General features: G+C 43.3%; 1 protein-coding gene across 1 annotated transcript in view; it reads left to right on the forward strand.

Moving 5' to 3' along the window:
- CAMK1D (calcium/calmodulin dependent protein kinase ID) overlaps positions 1–19,909 on the forward strand; it is a 217,973-nt gene that overhangs the window by 115,737 nt on the left and 82,327 nt on the right. Inside the window, exon 2 of the mRNA XM_082240150.1 lies at positions 4,189–4,320. Coding sequence (XP_082096276.1) covers positions 4,189–4,320 — 132 coding nt within the window. The remainder of the gene's footprint in view (positions 1–4,188; positions 4,321–19,909) is intronic.

Below are 19,909 nucleotides of genomic sequence, written 5' to 3' on the forward strand. Positions count from 1 at the left end.
TAAATCTAAAAGATGGATCAAACTGCCCTGCTAGCTCTGATAAGCTCCTCCCACAGCTAATCACCTGACTCAATGAATAAATTAAGTCTGCTTTATAGTCTATCACCATCTATTGGTGTGCTTGCCAATTCCCCCATGTTTAACTTTCATATTTTGTATGCAAGCAAGTTGGAATAATGCCTTATAGATAGCACATTCCCCTGGTCTTTCTATGTACTAAACCAACCGTCATAAATGCTCGCCACTCTGAATCCAGGGAATGGCTATAATAGGTTTATATCTGGAAGAAAAAGAAGTTCCAAGAAAATTGTTACTGGTGGTTGGAATCAGTGTGACTGTGGGATACTGTGCCTCTTGGCAGATCCAAACCAGAACAGTAAGTGCCCTTTTCCAGGGGTGGGTGGGAACAAGGCAAACTCAGCAGGTGAAACTGGGGACAGACTTTTTAATATACCTTGTATAACACTGGGTTAGAATACCGAAATCCAGAAAAATTACGTTAGGGGCTGAATTTTGCCTAGGCATTGCCAGCTGGCTATCCTAAATTCATAAACTGGTTCACAAAAGTAAGGTTGACAACTTTTTACTGGCCTTGTGCAGCCTAATTCTCAGAAATGCTATAGAAGAGCTTTTTAAAAAGTTGAGCTCACTTGCCACAGTGCTGTGAAATGTACAGGATTACAGTGCCTAAAAGGGCAATTGCCTGGGAGATCCTGCATAAGCTGCCCCAAAGGGGAAGCAGAGCAGAAGAGTGATTAATATACCGCAGTTCTAAATACTGTTAAACTGTGTATATATATATATATATATAGAGAGAGAGAGAGAGAGAGAGAAAGTGATACCAGAATCACTGCCATTCTGACTTTTGTGTGACAGGTGAAAGTGGCATTTCCAGACTAAGAAAGCTTTTTACATAGCTTACCCCTTAGAATTTTGCAAGTTTGTTTAATTGTCTTTTGCCCATTCGAAGTCATGCCTTCAGCAGCTCGAAGTGACCTGGTTAGAAAAACCCCTTCCTAATTAAGGTGAGGGTAAAGTGAGTGACATGTCATCTTCCCTGCTATTTGTTGGATAGTCTCATGATCTGCAGAGATGTAAGAGCACATCTTTTAACAGGAGGCAATTTCTGGAACCCAATGAAATAGTGCTTATTTATTATAGGCTGTAATAATAGTACAATTGTATTTGTAGGTACTTCTTAATTTTCTGTGACAAAATTTTATCAAAGCTCTGTGTGGTCTAAGCCTATTGTGCTGGTCCCAGGGGGTTACCATGTGGAGTGATCCGAGTCCAGTCCGCTTCAGTGCATATATCACTTTCACACAAATAACTTCCGTATTTTTTGCTCTATAAGACGCACTTTTCCCCTCCTAAAAAGTAATGGGAAATGTGTTTGCGTCTTATGCAGCGAATGCAGGCGGGAGGCTCTGCTCAGCGCTCCCTTTAAAGAGCCGTGTGGAAGGTGTGTGTGGTTCTTGGGGGCTTTTCCCTGAGGAGGGAGAAGGGCTGCCCTAGCCACACGCAGCCTCTCCTTAGCCGCGCGCGCACAGGGGAGGGGGAGCCTTAGCTGTGCGCAGCCTCTCCCGGGCGGGGGGGGGGGGAGTGAAGGCTCCCCCTGCCCAGGATAGGCTGCGTGCGGCCATCCCATAAGCCAGGACAGCAAGTGGGATTGCGGAGCTGTGATCCCTCTTGCTGTCCTGGCTTCTGGGATTCAGAATATATTTTTTTTCTTGTTTTCCTCTGCCCAAAACTAGGTGCATCTTATGGTCTGGTGCGTCTTATAGAGCACAAAATACGGTAATTTGGCAATTAATGGTAATAATAATGTATTAATGGCAATGATTTTAATCAGTTTGTGCAACTGCAGGTTGAATTGTGCACCTGAGAGTCATGGACTCTGATAGGAGTCACGTAAGAGTAAGAGAAACTCTTGTTAAGTGAAAAGACAGACATTTCTTTACTTTCAGGCTGTCGTGTGTGGTTCAAATCACTGATGCTGGTATATGAGGCTGGGCCTGAGCCAGGACAACAGGCACTGTGCTCTAGTCCAGGAGTGCCAAAAAGTCCCAGACAGTGATATGCCTTATATAAGGGGGTTTGGCAGTGTTCACTAGCATTGTAAATGTGCTGTAGTGCTGAACAAGAGTTGAATAAATTCCCATGTAAAGGTGTGCTAACTGTCTCTCTCATGCTCTGCTTCTGCACCTAAGTGTTAATCAGAAGAAAATGGGAATATCTGAGGTTCTAGAATACACTTCTGAATGACATACTGCACCAAATGTAATATACTGTAAATTTGCTGCAGAATGTCATGTTTGGGTTCTGCTTCATGGCTGCAATTTAGGAACACTTATTTGTGAGTAAGCCCCACTGAATTTCCAAGTAAAAATGGAACAGGGGTAAAACTGCACGTGCAGCAAAGTGTTGGGAGAGGATAATTTCAAGTGGAACAGCAGGATCAGTGTGGTAGGGGCTGAAGCCTTCCTTTCCCACTGCTTTCCACTCCAATCCATATTGGGAAACCCAGCCAGATGGGTGGGGAATGAATGAATGAATGAATGAATGAATGAATGAATGAAATTTTATCTACACCATGTGAGCTTATTTTTGGTTTTGAGTCCAATGGGGAGAAAAGGGGCCGGGGGGAGGGATGGTTGCAGCAGATGCATAAAGTGTTTGTCATCTCCCCCCCCCACCTGCCCATGCATCAACCACTATGTTATGTAGTTTCATCCTGGCTCACACTGGACTTCTGTATACACTGTTAAGGCTCCCTGATAGATATATTTATTTAACCCTCGCTCTGTAGCTCGAAAATGCTCCTAGAGCAGCTTTCAAATAATCAGACTGTTATAGATGTATGACACATAAGGGATTGAGAGAGAGGAAGGGATAGACTACAAGGCTTTCCATGTTGCTGGTCACTTTGACTAATATTCCCTCTGAATACCAGTTGTTGGCCCTCATGAGCAGAAGACTGTTACTGCTCTCATGCTCTGCATGTTGGCTTCCTGTGGATATTGCCTGGCCGCTGTGGGAACAGAACGCTCCTTGGTCTGATCCACGCAGCCTCTAGCTCTTCTTGACAGACTCCTGTAATAACCAGCTGGAATGGAAAGAGTTCAAGGAGAGGAGGAACCAAAGCTTCCTGGCCTGTCACCTGAGCTGATGTCAAGGCTCTGCAGTCCCACCTGGTAGAATGGCTGCCTCTACTTTAGGTGAGGCAGGAACCTGGTGAATGGAGCTAAAATGTGCTTAACCTTTTTTGATTTTGTTCTTTATAAACGAAAACTTAAGCATCACTTCTGAGGGAAGTGAAAACTACAGTTAGAAGCTAAGGCTATTGTATTGTACTGCCAAGGAGTGTGGTGGAGTCTCCTTCTTTGGAGGTCTTTAAGCAGAGGCTTGACAACCATATGTCAGGAGTGCTCTGATGGTTTTTCCTGCTTGGCAGGGGGTTGGACTCGATGGCCCTTGTGGTCTCTTCCAACTCTATGATTCTATGATTCTACTCGAATTGGCAGTGGTCTAAGTTTGTCCATATTCTTTTCCTGAGTGGTGTCCTGTGGTCTCCTTTGGGCAGGGGGTCTCCAGAGCTTGAGGTTTTGCAGTATTGCATGAAGGACCCTTGATCCTGTAGGCAGAGTTGCACAGCCACATTCGTCCCCAGCCATATTCCGTTTGCAATCACAACAGATTTGTACAATGCTTTGTATGGGAGACCAGTGAAACATCTCAGGTGTGTACTGCACTGGTGCAACATGAAAACTCACATTGCTGCACTGCTTTGAGAGCCTTTGTACAGTGGTACCTCAGGTTACAGATGCTTCAGGTTACAGACTCCGCTAACCCAGAAATAGTACCTTGGGTTAATAACTTTGCTTCAGGATGAGAACAGAAGTAGTGTGGCGGCATCGGCGTGACAGCAGCGGGAGGCCCCATTAGCTAAAGTGGTGTCTCAGGTTAAGAACAGTTTCAGGTTAAGAACGGACCTCCGGAATGAATTAAGTACATAACCAGAGGTACCACTGTATTTGGTCCCATTGATTTAAAGAAAAGAAAAAAGGCATAAAGAAAAAAGGGTATGAAAGTTGTTTTTTAAATAGTAATTGCCATTTATTTCCATTGCAATATAGTACCTCCCAAGAGAAAACAAATCTGAAATGCATATTTTGTTTTATTTTTCAGTGGTGCATTTTCTGAAGTAGTTTTGGCTGAAAACAGGACTACTGGAAAACTATTTGCAGTCAAGTGCATCCCAAAGAAAGCCCTGAAAGGGAAGGAAAGCAGCATTGAGAATGAAATTGCAGTTCTGAGAAAGTAAGTATGAAACGTGTTCTTCCATTATGGTTGCCAGAACAGACATCTGGGATTGTCCTCTGGGCCACTTTATTGGGATCAAGACGGGGCAGGCATGCCAGGATTCAGTTCAGATTTGCAATTGATTCAGAATAAACTGAGCTGTTTTCCAACTTATTTATTTTTTTGGAAAATAGCTTGTTTTGCTGAGCCCAGTTTCAGGTCAAAGTGGTCACCATGACTTGTCCACCACTAGTTCAGATCATGCAATTTGCAGTTTTCCAACAACACCTAAATAAAACCCAGCCAGATGGGCAGGGTATAAATAATAAAATTATGATTGTTGTTGTTTTTATTATGTGAAGCCATGGCATAAAGGTAAAGGGAGCCCTGACCATTAGGTCCAGTTGTGACTGACTTTGGGGTTGCAGTGCTCATCTTGCTTTCTTGGCCAAGGGAGCCGGCGTACAGCTTCTGGGTCATGTGGCCAGCAGGACTAAGCCGCTTCTGGCGAACCAGAGCAGCGCACGGAAACGCCGTTTACCTTCCCGCTGGAGCGGTACCGATTTATCTACTTGCACTTTTACGTGCTTTCGAACTGCTAGGTTGGCAGGAGCAGGGACTGAGCAACAGGAGCTCACCCCGTCGTGGGAATTCGAACCGTCGACCTTCCTAGGCTCTGTGGTTTAAGCCACAGCGCCACCCGCATCCCGTGACACATGTGTGTGTGTAAAAGCCACCATTGTGAATTACCGAATGTATTTAGTTTCTTTTTTGCACTCACAGCAAGATTATGTCTTAGCCTGCTTGAACAATAAATATACATTTTGGAATATAATATAAAGGATCATATGTGCCTAAGAATGAATAATGCCAACATCTGTGCAAAGTGCCACAATGGTGAAGCTCCACTGAAATGTAGGGATTTTTTGTCATGTTCTTAAGGGCCCTTTGGCCAATGGCTGTAAAGATCTTCAGCTTTATAACAATTTCTTGAACTTCTTTTCCCAAAGTGTGACTCGGTAGAGGAGTACATAGAGATGTGATAGAGGACCAGGCCACGTCCTCCATCACCTCCTCAGACCAGCCCTCTCCTAAAATTAGTTGTTGAGTGCACCAGCATTTATTGCTGCCCTATTATTTCCTTCCCCCCCCACTCCTTCTGCAATGTTTTCCTACAGCTAAGAGCTAGACATACAGGTGCCAGCCCTGTCTGCATAGAAGAAGCACTTTTCAACATGTGTTGCTAAATTTATACACATAGGTATGTAGGTATCTTCCTTCTTTCATAGGATTACACATTGCCTACAATGTTCAGCTACACTGGCAGGCTGAGCATTGCACAAAATGCCTCATTTCTAAATAAAAACTCTTTGACTCCTGCCTGGACAATGTGAATGACTAGATTTTTATTATTCTAGGAGTATGTGACTGCATACAGTGCTGAATGCTGGCAGGCATTTGTAACATACATTTCGCTGAGCCTCAAGTCTCTAATTTCAGATCAGAATCTGTGCTATGGTAATTTAAGTAGGTCGGTTACTTAAATGGAAAATATGAGATGCTATGCCCTACAATGGAGATGGGGAGAAAAACTTTGAAGCAGCCGATCTGTATCTAAGGCTGTGTCTTTCACAGCACACATGCATGCTCTGGTTGCATGCTCATCTGTGAGCAAGAGCGCTACATAATTTGCAGTGTAGCTTGAGTCAGTGGTAAGATGTTGAGTGTGCCGCCGCTCCATGTGTTCTGTGCTACAGATATGTGCTGGTGCAGTCAGAGCATCAGTCGATAAGGGGGATTTCCCAGGATGGCGTTCTCTAAGGGCTTGTCCACACCCACCTTTCGCACTCTGCTTTCCAGGAAGAGGTCTGTGCTTTAAAGCGCTCTTTTTTCCGCCCTGGAGGTTTCCTCGTGAAAACCTGCTCTTTAAAGCTGAAGTACAACAGGTGGCGAGTGGGGTTTCCATTTGCTCCAATTCTGGGAATGTGATGGTAGATCTAGGCTATTGTCTTTTTGTATTGTTTTCCAGTTGTTTTCTTTGGTGTTTTTAATTTGCATACATTAATTTGTTGTAAGATGCCTTAGCTCAATATATTGGATCCACAAGGCGTTTCTGTTATTAATTTTAAGTCTTTGTGCATTTTTAATTCTTAATAGAGTTGGACAGCCCCCACCCTGTATCACTTTTCTGAATCTTATTACATCATAAATAATCCAGTTTCACCTGTTTCCACAGGGAAACTGAAGTGAATCTGTTGAAATTAAAAGGGACATTCATCAGATAAAGTAATAGAAAGCCGCTTCAGGCTCTTTTAGTCCAATATGAAACTAGACAGGAGTAATAAATAAACCATGTTTAAGACAACAGAGATATACATGATACGTAATATTGTGGAGACCTGAGAAGTGTGTATGCAAATACTAAACGCTCACATAGGAAGGAAGCAGCTGGAGCCCACTATGCCTGTCAGTCACAAGGCTTTGTGCAACACCTTGCTATACTGATCTTTTCTCCTATTAACTTCACAATGAATTTACTTCCCAATGAATTTACTTCCCAACTCAATGTGGGTTACTGAAAATATAAATCAATTATTGTAATGTGTATGTGTTTGTTTAAATATTATCACAAGCAAGACCCAAGGGTTCAAATCCATACTTCTGTTTATTTAGGGAGAGGGATTGTGTGTACCTGATAATATCAGGCTGATATCCAAACCCTGATATTTCAAATAATAATAATTTAATATTTCTTTATTTATACCCCGCCCATCTGACTGGGTTTCCCCAGCCGCTCTGGGCGGCTTTCAACAGAACATTAAAATAATAATAATAATAATAATAATAATAATAATAATAATAATAATAATAATATCTATATTGTCATTGCCCCCTTCGGGGACAATGAAATTACTTGACTGTTCCATAAAAACACTAATTAAACAATACAGTATAATACAGCAAGGGAGATTAGATGACTTTCAAAGTCCAGGATTCCCATTCAGGGCCGAGATCGCTCTGGAGAAGAAGCTGTTCTTAAGACGGCTCGTTCTTGTCTTCATCATCCTGTATCTCCGTCCCGACGGCAAGAGCTCGAAGAGACAGTGACCAGGATGCGATGGATCTTTTACTATGTCCAGTGCCTTCCTATGGCACCATATGGCATAAATCTGCTCTAAGGTGGAGAGTGGGCAGCCAACAATGCTCTCTGCTGCCTTAACAACCCTGCACAACCCCATCCTGTCCTGGGTAGTACAGCTTCCGTACCACAGTGAACCCTGTGTGCCTGGGATGGAGAATCTATGGCCTCCTGTTCCCTCAGCCCCAGCCCACTAGAGCCAATGGTCAGGGATGATATGGAGGGACAAAGGTTCCCTGCCCCTATTATATGTTTGCCTCCCTTGCCAAGAATGCACAAGGAAGCCCAGCAGACTCTGCCCACTCAGTCCTGTGGCTTAGGAAGGTAAAAGGTAAAGGACCCCTGGACGGTTAAGTCCACTCAAAGGCGACTATGGGGTTGTGGCGCTCATCTCGCTTTCAGGCCGAGGGAGCCGGCATTTGTCCACAGACAGCTTTCCAGGTCATGTGGCCAGCATGACTAAAGCGCTTCTGGCGCACAGACAATTGCCAAAGCACACAGAAATGCTGTTTACCTTCCTGCCACAGTGGTATCTATTTATCTACTTGCACTGGCATGCTTTCAAACTGGTTGGCAGGAGCTGGGACAGAGCAGTGGGAGCTCACCCCATCGCAGGGATTTGAACTGCCAACCTTCCGATCAGCAAGCCCAAGAGGCTCAGTGGTTTAGACCACAGCGCCATCCGCTTAGGAAGACCATCATACAAATGACTCTGCTCTTTGAAAAGGAAGCTTGGGGACATGTCAAGTATTGGGACAATGGTTTAGCTTCTGCCTGGCCATGTATTCTAGAGCTCAGAATGGTGTGACCTGGTCTGTGTTGGGCTGCTGTAGTGATTTTTGCAATAAAGCCTTTAATAATAATTGAGCTGAAAGTTTCAGTACAAGTAGGAGCCAAGATGCAAGAAGTGATTGACAAAAACTCCTGGTTTTGCTGTTTCCCTGTGGCTGCAATGAGAAGAAGGTTGTCATGCACTTGATGGACCACAAGACATCTTGGCTGGTCACAAATTGTTTTGTTTGGGTCAGCTGTGGACAAAGGAATCCTGAAACTGTTTACAGTCTATAATTATGCCATTTACAAGCACACTGGTGATTATATAAAACTCCTTGTCAAGAAACTCTGAGACTGTTGTATTGACTAATGGCTTACCTGGAAGCCTGCTAAAACTTGGCTGGATTGCAGAGCCTGCTCAGTCAATTGCATTCCAGGGATAGTTTTTGGCTTTCTATGAGTCTCTGATGCATGTGTAGACGCCTTCCTCTTAGTGGAGAGAAAGAATTGGAATGTACTGTGTATTTGAAACAAATAGAATCTTTCATTAGCTCTAGTTGCCTGAAAGACTTATATGGGTGTTTTGTGTATGGTTGGTAAGGTAAAGGTAAAGGACCCCTGACAGTTAAGTCCAGTCGCGAACCACTCTGGGGTTGCAGCGCTCATCTTGCTTTACTGGCCGAGGGAGCCAACATTTGTCCGCAGACAGTTTTCCCGGGTCATGTGGCCAGCATGACTAAATCGCTTCTGATGAAACCAGAGCAGCGCACGGAAACTACACTTTCGAACTACTAGGTTGGCAGGAACTGGGACCAAGCAACGGGAGCTCACCCCGTCACGGGGATTTGAACCACTGACCTTCCAGTTGGCAAGCCCTAGGCTCACTGGTTTAGACCACAGCACCACCTGCATCCCTGTATGGGTGGTAGTGCACTGCATATCTATTTTCTTTGCATTGTGGAATGAAGTTCCCATATGCTTTATACAGTACACGGGGTCATTAAATAGAAACAGGAAGCTGACCAAATCTCCTAGAATGCAAGGCTTTCCATTTCTTTTGCAATTTTTCCATAGTGTAAGATGAAAAACAAGATGGGTACCGGACCCCATAGTTGAATTTGACTGGACTTAATCTTCCAGGGGTCATTTACCTTTTCCTTTACATTAGCTAGGTAGTTTACTGACCAAGATTTGTGCATTCTATGAGTTTTGCATACCTTTTGAATTCTCTGACTAAATGTTATGTAGCATTCCAGATGTGTATGAACATCTCACAAGCTGTATGTCTCCATGACAACATCTACTGTATTCACTGAAGAGAGGTTCCTATCTATGCTTCTGTGAAGGGAAGGAGAGTCCCATTCATTTTATAATTGGCAACTACTTTGTCAAACAAGAAGGATCACCATCTCTCTCTCTCTCTCTCTCTCTCTCTCTCTCTCTCTCTCTCGCTCTCGTGAAAAAGGGTTTACCCTGTTTCTTTGCCAGGCTGGTGTGGGAGTGTTTTTCCCCTAAGGGAAATGAGCAAAACAACTTCCATGGAATTTGTTTCTCAGAATGATGGTGAGTGAGGAAACATTGGTTGAATGTTTGACGTTGCCAAGTAACTTACTAGTGTTAGGGTGCAGCTGTCAGACTGAGTTTAGAGTTCCAAGTTATAAGAAGCTGACGTTGTGTCGCCGTTGCCTCCAGCTTCACTGTTGAACAAACTGCTTAAGTACTGATCTGTAATTGGATTGTTACAACAGCTGCAAATTTCACCTGGACAACAATGGCTACAATTCAGCTGAAAGTTAAGCACTTTTAACCTTTTATTTCACTCTCATTTCAATTATGGTTGATGCCTATACAACTAATAATATTCAGAGCCCAAAGGGGTGGGGTAGAGCTGCTGTGTCTTCCAGACAGAAATATATGAACCCCCAACTCACTTTGAGGACTCCTGCTTGGAAGAAACATTTGAGAAATGTTGGAAGGATCTAAATCGTAAGTATAGTGACATTTCTCATGTGGGATCCTTGCACATCCCCTTCCTGGTACTCAGAGAAAATACTAAAGCAGCCTGTTGGAGATGTTGTGGGTGTCAGCTGCACATTTGGTTGTGGCATTTCACCTTTCCAGAATGCGCAGGATACCAACATTTATATGACATATACATGGAAGGTGCTTCTTCCAAATGAAAGTATGAGCAGTATGAGTTTACTTGAACCCTGATTAGCATTTGGCAGGACCAGTGGGAGCCACATAAAGTTGCTCAGACACTGGAGCCGTCTTGCAAACCACCAGCACCCCCACCCCCCACCCGGCTCTTCAGATGCCACTCTGCAGCTGACAGCAGCCGTCGATGGGATGGCAAAGGCAGGCGGCTCCTGATGGCGAGTGTCCCTTCTGCTTACCAAGAGGGAGAGCGGGAAGGCGTGGGGAGTTCAGCGTGGTGTGGAGGTGGGGGCAGGAGCATCAGCCTGGCTCCCCCACGGCACCTGCACCACATTCAGCTGCCCTTGCCCTGCCCCTCCCTCTCTGGGTAAGAGGCAGGAAGCCCCACCCGCCCCAAACCACTGCCAGGGAATGGCACCTTACAAGTGTCAGAAAGAAGCCATTTTCTGTCTTAGCCCATTTGACCACATTCCCAACAACAGCCCCTGGTGCGCTTCTTAGGGTGTATCACTTCATTTGATGATTCTGGATTCTAGTATTTAGAGAGGGAGAAATACTTTTTTCTGTCCACTGACTTCGCACAACGCATAATTTATAGACCTCTGTCTTGTCTTCACTTATTCACTTTTTGCTAAGCTAAAAAGAGCCACAACGTGTAGCCTTTCATCACCTGAGACTTGCTTCACTCCCCCAGTCATTTTTGTTGTCCTTTCTTAATCTTTTCAGTGCTGCAGTATTCTTTTTGTGGCATAGCAACCAGAACCATACACAATATTCTGAGTGTGGTTGCACCATAGATTTGAGAAGCAGGACTTACCTCCTGTATTTCTTACAATTGGTGCGAAAGGGTGCCCTTCCCCCAAAATCCAGGTGGTTAGAAACAAAAAGGAGAGAGATTCAGGTATGCCAGCCGGTGATGTGTGTTTTCTGGGAATTTTAAACTGGAAGGAAAAACCCAATTAGGGTAATTTGAGTGGATCCCCCCCCCCCGATGCTCAAGAGGTACCTAATTTAGCAAATTCATTTTACTCTTTTTATTTTACTTGTATTTAGTTCACAATAGTGAACCTGCCTCACTCTCCTACTACTGTATTTGCAGTTGGCACCTGTTCATTGTTACTAATTTACTTATGAAAAGGGAAGATGTCTGAAAAAATAAAGCACTGGGAATTTTTTCACCTCACATCACTAACGCCACTAATAAAACAATACTTTTTTTTCTAGTTGCCCTCCATCAGTGCCTTTCCTAGCAACTTGAAACTTCACAGGCGAGCTTTTCCTGAAGCAGAGATAAAGTAATGGTAAAAGCATCACCTTCTAAATCCCTGCTTTTAGATGAAATTTTCAAAAGTTGTTCCCACTGGTGCATTCCTTTGTATCATCATCTCCCTCTCCTTTCTTCCAAGTAGCCCCTAATTTCTTAAATGAAAGACCTGGGACTGAGACCAATAAAACCACCAAGAAACCATAGCTTGTGTCTGGCAACTTCTGAGTCACTTAGCTTATTCCCCCAGTTTCCAGACTGGAAGCTCTTGGAGACTATTTCCACCAGTGACCTTGGGGCAACCATCAGTTCTCTCTGCCTCATCTACTTCACAGTGTTGATGCGAGGATAAAACGCAATAACCCCATGTGCCTTAGAGGTCAGACAGAAAGTGATTCTCAGTACTTGTTCCTTAGTGGAAGAAATGAACTCTGCATTTGCTCACAGCTATAGTTATTGTAGACCTTGACATTTAAAACTGGCAGGCCCTGACTCCGATTAAGCCCTGTATGCTGAGAAGGCTATTGAAGAGAGTTCCAAGAAGGAGGAAATGGACTCTGAGGAAAAACCAAAGCTGCAGCATTAGAAAATGCAGGAGCGCACACTTCAAGCCAAGCTGGGCAGTTGAAGAGTGTCCTTAGAAAGTGGAAAGGAATCTCTCAGGCAACTGCCAGGCTTCCTCACGCACTAAAGACATTGCAGATGGAATTTGTGTCATAACCTGGATTTTGTGACTGGGTGGGAACAGAAATTAATTGACCAGGGAAGGGGAGAGTTAGCTGGGGAAAATTTCCTTGGCTTGCATAAGGAGTTGGAAGCTGCCCAGAGTGGCTGGGTCAACCCAATCAGATGGGTGGCATATTATTACTAATAACTATTATTATCATTATCATTATTATTATTAGACACTTCAGGGTGCCAGTACTCTCTGCTCACAAAGAAACTGACCTTTAAAGCGCACCCTGAAACTTACAGAGGGTGTGTGTGTGTGTGTGTGTGTGTGTGTGTGATGCTGCAAAACACTCTCAGGCTTTCCCTTCCCTCCATCATCGTTTGGTGGGGACAGAATGATTCATTCCGAGTGCCACACACAGTGGGCATTCTCTACCAGAGATCCTTGTTGTCATGAGAAAAGCTGAAACAGGATTTTGGATGCGAAAGTCCACTTAAAAGCAGGGCTCTTTTCTTCTTCCTCTCATGCTGATCAAGCTGTTCTCAGGCTCCACAGGTATCTCATTGACCTTCACAGTGTTTTGGAGGTACTTCCACATGTCTGAACAAATTATATTGTGCAAGATATTTACAGTGTAAGAAAATCTCCCCCCCCCCTCTGTATTTATCTTAGGTCTTCTTTTCCCATTCTGTGGACTAGGGATGGTTTGCAAGATGGGGCAACTCTCCTATTCAGATGGTGGTCTGGAAGTACATTTTATCACACTCCTGTTGTGGGTGATCAGTTTCTATCATGTTCCCAACTTACAGCAGTAAATTAATAGCACATACCTTAAAACCAAGGGACGCGGGTGGTGCTGTGGGTTAAACCACAGAGCCTAGGACTTGCTGATCAGAAGGTCGGTGGTTCGAATCCCCGCGACGGGGTGAGCTCCCGTTGCTCGGTCCCAGCTCCTGCCAACCTAGCAGTTCGAAAGCACGTCAAAGTGCAAGTAGATAAATAGGTACCGCTTCGGCGGGAAGGTAAACGGCATTTCCATGTGCTGCTCTGGTTCGCCAGAAGCGGCTTAGTCATGCTGGCCACATGACCCGGAAGCTGTACGCCAGCTCCCTTGGCCAATAAAGCGAGATGAGCGCCACAACCCCAGAGTCGGTCACGACTTGACCTGATGGTCAGGGGTCCCTTTACCTTTACCTTAAAACCAGCATAAAACAAAACAGTGAAAAAAACCTGAAACACCTGCATATTTTTAAAAGGCAGGATTTAAACATCTGCCCACTGAAGGAGGCCACAGATAAGCAAAAGCAAAAAGCCTGGCAGAAGAGGAATGTTTTTCCTGGCTGCCTGGGGAGAGCATTCCACGAGTGGGGAGCCACCACTGGAAAGGCCTGTTCTCCTGTTCCCACCCTCCAGAGAAGGGCCTCAGATGACAATCACAGGGTCTGGGTCAGTTCATTTGGGAAGAGGTGGTCCTTGAAGAATTGGGATCCCCAAAATTCTGTAAACGAATAATATAAATACACTTCAGTAACATGTATAGAGATGCTGCGTCTGGTTGTGGCCAAGTTGTGGTGACATACTGTGCTGTGGAAACACAGTTCATTGCAATGAGTGCCCCCTGTTCTGCACATCATCTCTGCCTGTGGGGCAGCCTCTCCACCTCAGTTTGAAGCAAAAAAGCAGTTTGAAGCAAAAGCCTCTTGCATATGCAGACTCATTCTTGTCCATGTACTTATTTGAAGATTTTACCATTCAGCTTCACACACGCCTCCTATCAATATGAGTTCATGGTGAAGGTCTGCACATCGGTTTTCTACTGGTTAAACTACAACACAGTTTGGGGACTCAGTGATCAAACATTTCATTTATGAAGTTATTCACACATACATTTGGTTATTTGATTATTTTTTAAAATGTTTTACTATAAACATACAAAAAAAAATGAGCAGATATATGCAAAGCATTAAAAAAATGCACTGGAATACATTAAAACCTTTCAAAATACAGAATTCAAGAGTACCTTTCTCCCTAAAAGTAAGTAAATATTTATTATAAAAAGGTTTACTCAATTCATAATTTGACAATTATTTGTTCTTAAGTTCAATAGCTTCATTTCCATTAAGTTAATATAATGACTATGAACAGCCACAAGAGGAATAGAAATTGTCACTGGAGTCCATATTTCACAAATGTTTTGATTGTTGTTTTTTCTCTCTCTTAGATTTATTATTATTATTATTAAAGATTTCTTAGTTTACAAAAATGCGTGCATTGTCCCTTTTTTCAAGTTGTGTTTTCTACAGATCAGTTTCATTTGTTGTGAGACGTTAGTGTTGCATACAGTGTTAGGTTAGGAAGAAAAGAGGGGGATTTAGACCACCTTCTAGTCCATTGGGTGGGGTTTATTTCATAGCCTATGGCGTCCTCCCATTGTTTTTGATTACGTCAAGGGGGATTGTGGGGTTTTGGAGCAGTGTTTTGTATATTTTGGATGCCACCCCCTTGCTGTGTCCCTCTGGGGTGAGGAGGAGGTTTCCGAAGGTTGTCAAGGGCCTGGTTGCTGCTGGTTTTACTAGTGGATTGTTTAAGAAGGCATGTAATTGGCAGTGTGTTAGCCAGGGCATTTGGGTGTCCCTTGTTTGTCTTGTATTTCTTGTGTCAATGTGGGTTTGCTATTTTTGTAGAAGTCTGCTAGGGGGGATAAGCCTTTGGCTTGTCAGGTTTTTACCTGGAAGTTTTGTGCTGTGTGGTGGCATAGTAGGTGGTGAGCCAGGGGGTTTAGTGGGGATGGGGTTGGGGACAGTTTGCCTGCTTCTCTCTTCCATTCTTTAAGCATGGTCTGTGTTAACCTGTTTAGTGATGTGGGGATTTTCCTTTGTTTGGGAGGAATGGGCATCCTGGGGGGGGGGGTATTTTCAATTGTGTCTCTCTCCAGGTGTACCCATTGGTTTGTCTCGTCTTCTAGAATGTAGCGTACTTGCTTGGCGATGTAATATGATTCTATGTTGGGGATTCCCCACCCTCCTCCTGAAGAGGGGAGGTGCAGGTATTTGGGGTTTATTCTTGCCTTTTTGTGTGAGAAGATGTTGTCAGCATTTTGATAAATAGTTAATTAATGTTTTAAAACTCCACATTTTCCTTAGTGCAATTTCTTGAGTCTGTTGGAAGAGTTCCAAAACTAAATGCAGCATTTGTATACAGTTTTTATATACAGTGAATTACAAGGTTGTTTGGAAGATAAACAAGTTATACACGTGAGTTCTCATCCGGTGTTACTCTACTGAATGTGTGAGCTATTTCCATGGAGGGGGGAAAATACTGTGATAGATTTGTTATCAAGGAAATCATAGGTGAATATCTGTGGGCTCATTTTTACATACTACTTTTTCATTAGAAATAAGCTCCAACTATATGACTGTACAATATTAAACTCAGAGCCCTGTATCAAAAAGCATCTGTAAGTCTCAGGAGCAGAAGAGCTTCCTCAGTGTGTGAAACAAGACACTTTCCCCACTTGCCTTTCAGGAGAGACATGGCCAGAATGGCTTCCAGAATGGCTTTTTGGATTTTAGTGATATTGATGCTGCATTTTATGTTCTACTTTATGCTGTTTTATGCTGTTTTTAAGTCACATTTTAATCAATGTTTTATATTTGCTGCTAGCTACCCTGAGCCTGGTTTTTAAACCGGGAAGGGTGGGGTATAATTTTTTTTTTAAAACATTATTATTATTATTATTATTATTATTATTATTATTCCTAGGACATGGTGCCAGTTGGGCATCAGACAGCAGACGCAGAACTGCATGAACAACCTTCCTCAGTCAATCAGAGATTCATGGAGGAAGTGTTATGTCAAAAGAGACAGAGCACTTCTTTTAAGTGGACTTTCACTCCAAAATCCTGTTTCAGCTTTTCTCATGACAACAAGGACCCCAACCTGCTGCCCTCCGGATGTTCTGGACTGCAGCTCCCATCACCCCACGACCATTGGCCCTGCTGACTGGGGCTGATGGGAGTTGGAGCCCAACATCAGCTGGAGGGAGGGCACCTGGTTGGACAAGGCTGGGCTAAGGGATCAGTAGTTTAAGGCTGCAAGGCAGCTTCAGACACTCAGCCAACGCAAAACTTTTTCATTGTGGAAAGTACAAAATAGGGACAGTCCTCTAGTTGGGATGCCCTGTCTAATTTTACCTCTCTATAGCCACAGACTATAGAATATGTTGAATATTTGTTATCTTGTTTATTTGCCTTTGAAAAGTCAGGTAGAGCTTTGTGCTGGTTTAACAGAAACAGGTAGCCTAGGAACAAGGTTGTGTTCTGCTTTGCATACTCAAAAACAAACACACCTCTAATTATTTCTTGATTGATTTATTTCACATGTGGGGATGCAGAAGCAAATAATTGCATTGGGTGCCACACCCAAACCAGAAGATGACAGAAGAAAAATGTTTCCTAGTGTATCATCTAATAACCTGGCTGTTGTACCTAGCCACCTTTGATAGCATGGGATTGTTTTTCTTAGCACTCTTTTTATTTATCCAGAATCATTACTCATGCACCACCTAAGCAAGTTTTCTCCCTCTTTGATTTCATAGTTCTTTTCTTCTGTTTTCATTTTATTTTCTTGCAGGGCTGTGGGTTGGCATCTTAAACATGTCTGTAGAAATGGATGTAAATATTTCACAAATAGATACTCTGCGCCATCCAGGCCACGTTGCACTTTTAAGGCTTCAATTCTGCCTTCAACTGAGCTTTGACCATTCCATCACTGAGTCATCTAGGGCCCAGTTTACAAAAATGGTGATTTCAAGAAGAATACTGTGGCCTAGGTCTCATCCTTCCAGGGATTATATATCAGTGGTAGGCATGGCCAGAGGTAAAAATGGACTAGTCAACAGATGTGATTCTTGGGCTACATTCAAGCCATGCAGAATTCAGATATTGCTACAGATACATCTCTCCATCCTGGCAAGTAAGAGGTATTATCACAGGTCAAGGACATATTCCAGCCAGGTAGAAGCACTCAGGGAGCAGGTGGACCAGGGCCACTGAGGAACATGGCATGAGACAGGCCTGGGAAGAGCTCAAGGGCTGGACAGAGAGGCCTGAGGGTCTGATAGAGAGGCCTGAGGGGTTGAGGCTCCCCACTCCTCTTGTAAAGGCATGCGCTAAAGCCTCAGGATCCAAAGGTTTATCTCTTTATTCCTCATGTGCATCTCCCAAAGGTATATCCAGTGTTTTAATAACAATATTTGTGACTGAAATTACAATCTCATAATCTTATACTCTCAGCTGAAATGCCAGTGTGCATAAAGGTCTGAGAGAATAAATATCACCCCGTAGACATAATAACCAACAAATAAACACTGGGAAAAAATCTTTGAAATTCCTCTTGGGAATCTTGTCCCAGGGGATGTAATTATTAGTTTATACCTCATTTTGAGGGTGATTCAAGTCATTTTGAATTACTGCTGCTGCTGCTTTTTCTTTTATAGTGCCGGTGAAACGGATTGCCCAAACCATAATATCTCCTGAAATTGAATCAATCAAAATTATGTCATGTGATGTAGTATGGATTTTTTTTTAAAAAAAAACAACCCCAGCAACACTTCACACATTCCTCTCTCATCCTGCCATGTTTTGATTACAGTCATTTGTTCCAGGAGATTCGCCATAGCCATTGAGCCAATTCAAATGTGCAGGAATAGCACAAGGTGCAGCAATTCTACATTGACTGCATCACTTCCAAAATATGGTAGAACAATTATTGCATGTTTGAATGCTTCCCCATTGAAATAACTAGGAAAGCTCGGAGGCCGAGGAGAAAGCTAAGCTCCAGCATACTGTGTTTCCATGTGCAGAGTACGTTTCTTAAAATAGGGAAGCATTCAATGCACATTTCCACCACCTGTGCTGTGAAAAGGTCCACGTCAGAAGGGGATTTGTCCATTGCTCTTTTTAACTTGTTCCTTAGTATTGTTTATGGAGATTTGAACTCTTCTGGGGCGGATCTAGACGGACACACGATGTCCTACTTTTTACTTTCATAATGTGTTATTACCTTGTCTTTTATATCAGTTACTTTTTAATCGTTTTATGTTGCTGTATCAATGGAACACTGCTCATATGTCCCTATGTAGCATTTTACCTTTTTTGTTACGGCATTCAAACTCCACACACCCACACCCACCCACACCACACACCCATGGTATTTGAGGGGAGGTGAAAGACTGACAGATGACAAAGGGCAGGGAGGGAAGAAGAATTAAAATGTGAAACCCGAGGGCGGAGCAGAGCAACCAGTTACCAGCAGGGAAAGAAACAGCATTTTGGGACATGGTGTAACTAGGTATGACTTACATTTGATGGGGGAAAAACAAGGTAAAATGTTTTAATTAACAATTATGCCCTGTGATGTTTTAGAATAGCATTTCTAATAGGGGGAAATAACATTAAACAGGTCAGTGTAGATCCAGTCCTGGTCATCATGCCAAACGTGTTTCTTCCTCTTGGGCAGTTTGCCTTTCTTCTGATCTCCAGGCCCCTTAGCCTGCTTGTTTGAAAGTTTTGTATACTGTGTCAGATTTGTACTACAAACATGAGAGAGAGAGAAAGGGGTGGGGAAAACATTTCACATTCATAATAAGTTTTTACTCTGTGCAATAGAAAGGCTTGCGGAGGAATGACCTATGACCTATCAGTTAAAAGTGTTTTAAAATTTCCTCAGGCTGGACTGTTGTTTTATGTTTTTAATGTGTTCAAAGGCAGTAAGAGTTTCCAGCGGATGTACTACATTTCTTGCCGTTGTATTTGGTGCCTTTGTTTCCACAGCAACATGAAACCTGAAGAAACCTTTTCATGAACCCTCTCACTGGGTTTCCCTCAAAATTCCTCCATCTTTTGCCTGAGGAGGAACCTCCAAGCTGGCTTCAGATCCCACTTTGGGCAGTATTTCACAGGCAGCTTTACTCAGGCTCAAGGAAACCCCAAGGTGTAGAGAAGTCAAACAAATAATTTGGAACTACTACCCTCACAACAATGCCGGTTGTTGAGGGATGACTGCAGCCTTGGGTTGCAGCAGAACTGTAAGGTAAAAGCATTGGCTGGTTCTGGCTAAAGGCATTTCTGCACTTTTTATAATATGAATCCTAGTTGTCAGTGTGCAAAAAATGAGTTAAGAAGCAGAATCAAAAGGAGACGGTGCCTGGAGACATCGGAGGTAAGCCTCCAGTTGCCTTAATCACAGATTTCAGCCAATTTGTCATCTCAGCAAGAGCAGTTTTCTTTTTCCATTTAGCCCGTGTGCCTAATATTTCAGGGTCCACTGCACAGACCCCTCTAACTCCCCTGAGCAAAGCTCACAAATGGAAATTTAAAGACATTTCTTGACAAGCCACAATTACAGAGAGCTGGAACAAAATAAGAACTTTGGAGATTAGCAGCCTTCACTACAGGGGATTTGTCAGGTGGCAAGAAATAGTATTCCGTATAAAAGTGGTGGAGAATACCGTATTTTTCGCCCCATAGGACGCACTGCCCCATAGGACACACCTAGTTTTTTTTGGGGGGGGGGAATAAAGGAAAAAAAATTATTCCCC

This window comes from Podarcis vaucheri, assembly GCF_965113315.1.
Source record: "Podarcis vaucheri genome assembly, chromosome: 10".
In the NCBI taxonomy this organism is placed as follows: domain Eukaryota; kingdom Metazoa; phylum Chordata; class Lepidosauria; order Squamata; family Lacertidae; genus Podarcis; species Podarcis vaucheri.